General features: G+C 40.7%; 1 protein-coding gene across 1 annotated transcript in view; it reads right to left on the bottom strand.

Annotated features, from left to right (window-relative positions):
• CNTNAP2 (contactin associated protein 2) overlaps positions 1-7,961 on the bottom strand; it is an 870,382-nt gene extending 862,421 nt beyond the window's left edge. Inside the window, exons 1-2 of the mRNA XM_044419123.1 lie at positions 7,919-7,961; positions 7,611-7,730 (exon numbers count right to left, since the gene is read on the bottom strand). Coding sequence (XP_044275058.1) covers positions 7,611-7,730; positions 7,919-7,961 — 163 coding nt within the window. The remainder of the gene's footprint in view (positions 1-7,610; positions 7,731-7,918) is intronic.
• Positions 7,962-9,179: the final 1,218 nt, after the last annotated feature.

Consider the following 9,179-nt stretch of genomic DNA (forward strand, 5'->3'; position numbering starts at 1 on the left):
AGCTGCTGCCTTCAGTACCTTCCTGTGCGGTGGTGCTCTCCTTCATCTCCTCCCCTAGTTTTCTTTCTTTTTAGCTCCCCTTTCTGCTTTGCCTTTATGCACCAGAGCTCACCCATACCATCGTTGGGGCTCCTATGCTTCCTGCCTGCAGTGGTCCCGCTGCCTCTTGACGTGGCTGTCTCACACGGTGATTTTGGTCATCCCAAGCACATGCAGGGAAACACTGAAGAGTCATAATACTTGAACACTTGGGAGAGTGTCTTGAGCTGTCTGACATCCTTGCTGGTGATTCTACCAGAGTGAATGTGACAGATGGTAATGTTTAATAAAAGAGACAATGGAGAACATTCACTGGGAAGCTCTCCATGCAAACCCAATGGGGCCAAATAAAAATGACATTCTTCTTGTACATCCATAAATAGTGGCCAAGCTTTCCAAGTTTCAGTCTACTAATGCCCGTAACACTCTTCCATATGCCATGGAGATAGTCAAATCTCTGGAAATAGGCAGGAAATATATAATAAAAATAGATAAAATGAATATTCAAAAAGTTGCCACACAAGGAGCAACTGCTAGTTGATTTCTCATGTGAAGGTCAGGTGCCATGCTGATAAAAATTCTGTAACTAGTACACAAAGTACTTGCTCCAGCAAACAGTTAAACCCTTCTTTAAAATGACCTGCAAGTATCTGAGGAAAAGTGCCCCTAAATTTTAATTGGAATCACTAAAAATAATAGAGGCAATTCCTATTTATTACATATAATAAAAAGTATAATTGTATTACTCTCTTTAGCACCTTCCAGCAACAACTATTTCTGGAAGACAGCATTCCCTCATGTTAGCTCAGGTCTCTTCTTTCTCTTTTTTTAAATCCTCAGAATAATACTTTATGTTTTTGAAGGGAGATGGATATTCCACTGTACTCTAATTGTACTAGGTTGTGTTTACTTATACAGACATTTATATATAAGGTTTCCACCCTAAGAAGTGGCCTAGAAATCATTTTAGGTATCATCGATTTCTGCACAGACCCAGGGAAATGTGGAAACTTCCTCCATTTACCCAGAATCAGGTTTTAGTGCAATAGTTCTGGAATCAGTGACTCTGAAGCCAACTAGATTCTTTTTGAAGTGACCTGAACTGATCTAGTTTGTATAAAGAGAGGTAGATTGTAATTCTAACCTGAGCTAGAACTATTTCAGATCCTAGTATGCCAATACAGCTAGCCTCTTGGAATAGCCTCTTTACATTATATTTATACACACTGCTTTTCAGATCTGGGCTAAGGACCTTGAAGTGGCAATCTACAGTTGCCAAATAAATTTGCCTAACATTACATTCTATGTTCTTTAAAAACAGACATTGTGCATACAATTTCTTCAATGAATATATATGGAAATGCTGATTTTAAACTATCCATTTGTTGTTTGTACAACCACATATCAGTGTTGTACTTCCAAGACCCTCAACTCTTGCGACTTTAATATGTACATTCCATGGTGACAAATTTTATGTCGAGTACAAAACGAAAGCAAAATAATAGGAAGATGGAAGCAGACATTTCATTTTATTTCCCCCTGCAATTAGAGGTTTTTGTCAGTCCATTCCTGTTAGCACAGATGTGTTTTGTGGCATACTAGATTTCTTGCAAAAGAAAAGATGATTATTAATAATATGCTCCATCATACTGAGTAACTCAAAATTGCTTGAGAATAATAAAAGTCTAATTGTGAAGACTGAAATGTAGATAATAGCTGCAGTCTTCTGTTTGAAAAAGAAAAACAGCTTAATTTTAAGCCCATTATTTCTCTCTCTTTTTCTCCCCACCCCTTTTTAGCACAGCAAAATGCTAAATAATTATGTCAGGAAGACAGGTTCCTTTTTAGCCAGTTATCACCGTTCCCTTTCCATGTTGTTAGCTAGAGCAAAAGGTCCCTTCTCCCTTAGGACACAATCTGATGGACTACATTCCCAACAGACAGAGAGCTCCAATGTTGGAGCCCTTGGCCTAACCTCGAGCCCTGCTGGAAAGAGTGCAAATTCTGTTCAAAATGCAAAAAAGCACCACGATGGCTCTCATACCTTTCAGTTAGAGGGCAGGCACTGGAGGGCCCATGGGATATTGTGCATCATGACCTGATAGAATTGGTGACTTGGAAGGGGTCAAGAAGGCCATCAGGAATTGGTTCCATTGTCATACTGCTCTAAAACTTCCCTTCTCTCCAACATGCTCTCCTCCTTCCCTCTTGGGCTTCTGTGAGGTTATAGTTGTGACCTCATAAAAGAAGCTTTCCATAGAGGCAGGAGACAGAAGGTCCCCAGCAGATACCCTTCATGCACAGAGCTCTGTCTAATGGTCAGGGAACAATTCTAGAATAGTAGAGCTGGGGGCTACTAAGGCCATCAGATCCAACCCCCTGCTCACTGCAGGACTCCAAGGGAAAGCATTCCTCTCAGGTGGCTCTCTAGCTGCATCTTGAATGCTTCTAGTTGGGAGAGCCTACCACCTCCATAGACAAATGGTTTCATTGTCATATTGCTGTAACAGGAAGGTTTTCCTGATGTTCAGCCTGAATTGGGCTTCCTATAACTCAGAGCCATTATTCCATGTCTTGCACTCTGGTCTGGTTAAGAAGAGATCCCAACCCTCCTCTGTGTGACATCCAACGATCTGTGGTGCCATAAGGCACCCCAGATGTTGCTTCTCAGCCAAGCTTTCTTAAGGGTACAATCCTTTGCAAGTTTGGACAGAAAGACATGCTACAATTCCCAGCTTTCTTCAACCAGCCACGGTCACTTAAACTTTCTTTGGTCTCCCTTGCTCATCCTTGTTCACCACAAATCAGATTAAGAAGTAACTTGGTTCAGTGCCTTGTCCTCTGCATTAATTATGGCAACATCCCATTGACCCGTATGGAATAGGCTTGTTGCAAGAAAGTTCTTCCACTTTCAGTAAGATTTAAACTGATGTTCAAAAAAGGGTGCCAAGATTTTTCTTTTTCCTGGCTGGACTCTTATACTTTGAACAGCTGCTTGGCATGCGGAATTATAGCAGGTGAAGTTCTATCTTGCATGTAGAGGAAGTGATGAAGATCAAGCAGCTGCATAAAACACAGGAGCCCTGCCAGACAGACAACATTTGATAACTGGTTTAGAATGAAGTACATGAGGAGTGTTGAAAGCATTGTGATTCTGTTTCAGTGACATGGTTTTAAGAGTATTCTTTGTAGGAAGGTTGGAATATAAAGAGAAAGGGAAAAAATAGGAAATGCACTCATTCAAATGATGTGAATGATGCTGCGCTTATAGTGCAGTACAGACACAATCCTATGCTACTTTAGGCAGGAAAGGGGCCTACAACACCCAGCAAGCAAAGCTGAGTGGGGTATGCTGGGATCTAGAGGCTTTTTTTCTGCCTAAACTTGCATAGGATTGCATCTCAATCTGTTCATACTAAGTGGTTCTTAGAACATGCCTGTTATAAAGTACAGATAGAATTAAAAGTTTTATTATTTTGAGACTTCAGCACATGGACAAACATGTCGCTGTCAAACTCTTGCAATACATGAAAAAAACAAACTCTAAAGCTTGCTAGTCTTTGGTAACTGCTGCAGAAACACCCTTAATTAAACTGTTAATTGCTATACTTTAATGAAGCAAAGATAATGAAAGTTTCAAATCATTTGGCTGATCAAACAAAAACAAAGGCTATTATGCTGTTTATTAGCCATATTTAATCATAGTACTTCTATATGGTTTCTTTCTGCAGAATAAACTTCTATTGAAGCCATGCTTAAGTTTAATCAAATGATATATGGACTGGAATGAAGACACAGATACAAATCTGTATTGCTTTTGTCCTTCCATCAACCGATTTCTTAGGATGGGATGCCTTTATGATATTCTCCTTCTCAACCAGAACCTTGATCGACTGTAACACCAGACTACACCATAGGCAGTAGTTCTATGATATTCTTGTTTTGGCACTACATTTGTTCAATTAGGCTGCATTATAATCTGATCTCTTTGAAATGTATGCAACCTCTGGGGAGAGAAATGACTTTTTCATGCTCTGTAAAGATGAGAAACAACAGAAAGGCAGAAAGACACAAAACATACGCTGTCAGGGTGATTTGCCTGTGCATCAGTTGCCGTGACCTTCCAATTGTTTGTTTATTCTATAAATAGAAAACCCATTCATGGAGAGAGACAATCCATGTAGCAATCACAAAGTTGTCCAAGTGCTGACAGGCATTGTTAGTGATGCATTTCCTCTAAAGAAGAGATGGGGAAAAGAACCAAATACATGTGATGTCTTGTTTCGAGCCATGGTGAACTCTTAGCAGATACAGTCCCCTCCCTTTATGAGCTGTCTGCCAGATGTCATGCCCTGCTTGGAAATGGCTGGATTAATGCAGACTTACCAGCTGGCCACTAAAATTACTATCCTATCAAAAATTGCATTAGCTTACCTGTCCAGGCACTATTTATTGAAGGCACATTGCCAGTCTAAAAAGAGTGGGGGAAGAAATCCCAACCTTTTCCCTGGTTTATGAAGCCTTCCCTATTTGGTTGCATGTAGGGAGCTCTCACTGGTACCTAGTGACACAGGCCTGAGTAAAGAGCCCAATAGTATTATCAAGGTGAGCCCCGGTTTCATATTTAGCCCTTAACATATTGGCTGGGTTCACACAATATGTCAAACAACCTGTGAAGTTATCATGGTTTGTGTTGTTTTACCACGATCTAACTGACAAATGATCAAGCGGTTTCTAGGTTATCACTGGTTCCATTCTCCTTGCTCAGTCCTCCTGCTGTTGGCATGTATCTCCTGAGCCACTGTGCCCGAAATTCAATGCCAGGGTGCATCACTCCCTGCCTACCTTCCTCTTCCTTATCGGTGCATACATAGAGGCTGGATGTTTGGATTAGTTCCCACAGTTGCTGCTCTTTCCAGGGAACTCTATGTTAGCTGCATTCCCAGACTGTGGAAACCACAATCCAAACCTGGGTTCAGATAACACAACAACCATGGAGAATCCATCATACAAATTATTGTTGCTTATTGTGGTTTCCAAAATACAAACTTACCATGGTGGATTACCATGACTGGGTTTGGACAACATGAGAGACCAACAATGGCAAGAAACCACAATGGCTTGTTGTGTTGTCTGAACCCAGCCTTTTTCTTTAAAAGCCTGATCTCATGGTTTCTTCACAGGGACAAATGACACATTGCATTCATTTTGTAGTGGGAGGCCAAGCATGTTCGTTTTATTTTAATGTGGCTGTCCATGACCTCAATTTGGATAAGGAGCAAGACATAATGTGAGGGGAGAATAAAACCTCACCCCATATTATTCCTCAACATTCTACATTCCTCCCCCAAGGGGCATTGTGAAGAAATGCTGGATATATAACTGTTCTTCTGTAAAGTTACTTTCTGCAGCCTCTGAGGGGCAATAATATATCTGAGAGGGCATGAGCTCTTGCTCTGCAGTTATCAAATGCTTGTGTAGTATTTGCTTAGTGACATTCTGATAAGGGAGAGGAAGACTAATGCTTTAAATATTGTCAGATGAGGTGTGGGTGAGGCAAATTTAGTTCTGATTGGCTAGCATTTCTAGCCAGGTAGGAAAGCATTGTTAGGAAATAGCAGTTAAAGTGCTGACAAGGGACAGTCTGAGGTAGTGAACTGTTTGAGTAGTTGTTCTTTGGTAGTCTGAGAGGGAACAGGGCTCTTAGTTGCTGTGCAGCGGTATTGCAAGAGTTGGAAAAAAATTGAGAAGCAAGTGAATACTTGAAGCCAGAATATTAAGCTATTTCTATTCTGTGGGATAAGCCAACATGACTGGCGAAGGTTAGGGACAGGGAGCAGGTGACTGTTTTATGCCAGGATGTTGCTCTAACAACTTTGCAGAAGGTTACTCAAGCAAACAGTAAAAACTCAGGTAAACTGTTCAGACAGTGGGCGGATTCAAATAACACAACTAGCAATAGTGTTGTTGTTTTTAATCCTTTTCACTCAACCTTGTCATGGTATTTCAGCATGATTTCAGATTTCCTTTCAAAATCTATACATTAGATTTTAAGGAAACATGAACAGAAACATGTCCTATGCTTTCCTAGTACCACAGTTACTTTTTGTGTCATCCAAAACAGAAAATGCAACTCGTTGTGGTATTGAGGCCAGAACTGTACAGCCACTTGGCAAGAGGCCCTTTGCCATGTTCGTATAAGTTGCCTTGGGTTCCTTGCAAGATGGAAAAAGTGGCATACAAGTGTAACAACATGACAATTTCCTATAAATACATGACAATTTCCTATAAATCTCACAAATTGCAGAAGTAGTAAAAACTTGTGGCTCTCCTGGGAGACAGAAGGACTAGAGAGTTTAGCTATGGCAGAGAGCCAGGTTGCCATTACTTCCTACATTATATGGCTGTCTACCTCCCACTCAGTAAAAGTGGAGGAGGAGAGAAGAAAAATACATGAAAGCCTCAAGAGAAGTGGCCTGTATGTAACTCATACAGCAAGATCTTATAGTTTGGACTTGATTTGTGATAAACAGCACCAAAAAGTTAACTAGTGCTGGAATGAACATGCCTACTCTTTTATACCTCAGTACTATGGCAAATAACCTTATTTGTCATTGTTTTATTACTAAAATTAGAACTTGGCATTTAGAATCTTACTCTTGAGGGAGATGTTTTATTTTTTAAATGAGCCTCAAAGAAAAAATAATTAATAGTTCTTGACTTGTTAACATCGGCTGTGACCTCTTGCTTGTGCACATGGGTGGCAGTCATATTAGCTATGTGCTCCAGTAGTTTGGCATGACTAGCTGAGGAAGTCTTGGTGCTGTAGAACATTTTTCTACCTAAAGATGCTTACAATTGCACCCTTATGTACACACTTACTTAGAATGTAGTTCTTTGGGGGTGCCTATACCACTCTGGAGTTACAGGATTTACCCTACAGAGGAAGGGAGAAGCAAGGAGGCAAAGGCCACCCCCACACACATCTCATGGTGTGAACCATTTAGATGGTCATATTCACTTATATTCCATATTTGGATCAGGAGGGAAGGAGCCCCATCAGGATATGCCACATCTTGGCAGCACCAGCCTCCTCTCCTCCCCACCCCCTGGAATGCCCTCAAAGACCTTTCTCCAAGGTGACACTTATGATCTCAGAGAACCAACTGACAAGGCTCTATCTACCACTGTGTAAGGGTGAAGGAGGAGGATCTGAGTATGGACCACGAGCTACAAGTCTGGAACAATTTTCTGAGCTACTAGCCATAGGATTCCCAGCTATCTTTCTACACTTTCTAGACCATGGGATTGCACCATTATAGGATTTATATCTCACCCTTTGACAAGTGCCCTCAAGGTGGCTCTATCCCACCATTCAAGTCTTTCAGCAGAAGCTTCATAGTTCAAGTATCTTCTGCCTGGTAATGGAAGTTCATATTTAATTGTTCTCAATCCTCTTGAAACAATGTTCATTAAGGATGATTTAAAAAACGAATACCACCACCATATTACATTGATTTAGCAGATATTGTTTGTAGTTGACTTGGACAGAATAGTAAGCATTCCCTTACCTCCTCTTTTGTTTAGCTTTGCAAAACCTGGTGCGTAGCTGTTTGATGTAGATGGCATAGACGATGAGCTGCTGAAGAAGGAAGGAGCTAGACCTGAAACCAATGGCTCGTCACATTTTTCTGAAAGAGATAGGAAAATGAATTTTTTTATAGTTGCGAGTATGGACTCATGGCTCAAAAGCATAAGAGAGATAGAGTGCAATCTTCTCTCAAGATTTTTTCTGTGCCACATATTAAGTTATTTGCAAATGTTGGTAACCTTTGATCCAAATGGAACCAAAACAAAATTCTTCCACACTTGCACAGACCAAATGCAATAGGTACAGCTATTTCCATCATAGAGAAGACCATGAGGCACCTGCCTGATTTAGGGCTATCAATAACATTAGACGAAAGAGGTAGGAACCCTAATTAATGTAACCATGGCTAAATACACAGGGAATCAAACTCAAACTTTTAGGAACTGAACACTGGAAACCTTGGGCCTGATCACTTTTACTTTCTCCCACATTTGATTTTTTTTATAAATTAATTAATATTTTTAAAAATATTAATTAATAGTTATTTCATTTATAGCCCATTTTTTTTTCCTTCCAAGGAACACTAGATGGCCTGCATAATTCTCCTAATCCTCCAAACAACAGCCCTGTGAGGTAGGCTGGACTGACAGTTTGTGATTGGCCCAAAATCATCCAGTGAGATCCATGGCTGAGTGGGGACTAGAACTCTGGTCTCCTAAGTCCCACACTCATAACCATCGCACCACTCTAGTTCCCTTTCACATTATCTCTATTACAAATGTAAAGAAATGTGCAATTTGGTAAATTCTCATAAAAATGAGTGGATACCGAATGCTTATCCATCTCCTGACTCCTCCTCCTGAAATAATTTGCTGGCCTGGTGTGAGCAGTGCACTTAGAAGGCTGGGTAAAGAAGGGACTGTCTGGAGAAACTGTAGCCATTTATTTGAGGAAAAAAGCCTCCATATCGTCCATCTAATTTCCATCTCTTCCATCTAAAAGTACTAGTTTTCAAAGTCATAGAAAGCCTTTATGATGCCAGCAGTCCTCATACCAATCCCCGTCTTTATCTCAGGTTGATTTGCCCGTCTGACATCCAGTGCATGCCAAGCAAAGAATCACTGTGCTTAACACTTCCAGAAAAGGGACATCTAGAATGCCCATAGTCGCGTAAGATGCAGGTCATGCACATGCAGCCCATCCTTTTGGCCACCTCTCCACATACATCCTGACCTTTTAACTGGCTTGCCAGCAAAGCACGGAACCCCACTGAGCTCTATTTCCTTGTAACCTCCATAACTGTCAGCGAATATTGCGTACACCGATTGTACTCAGTTATCAGGGGAAATCAAGATGGCAGTGCCTTATCTACCACACATAGCCCACTACTTAGGGAAATAACTCATTTTCACTCTTAATCTCTGCAGATGCAGCAAGAAGTGAAATTTTAGAAGTCTAATTTGCCTTTTGCTGTAATCTCTATAATCCCTTTAAGCACTTTACTTGTATAGGACTCAGTATAGAGAAGATTAACTCACTGCTATTGTCT

This window comes from Varanus komodoensis, unplaced genomic scaffold, assembly GCF_004798865.1.
Source record: "Varanus komodoensis strain SLA01 unplaced genomic scaffold, ASM479886v1 scaffold10, whole genome shotgun sequence".
Taxonomy (NCBI): Eukaryota; Metazoa; Chordata; class Lepidosauria; order Squamata; family Varanidae; genus Varanus; species Varanus komodoensis.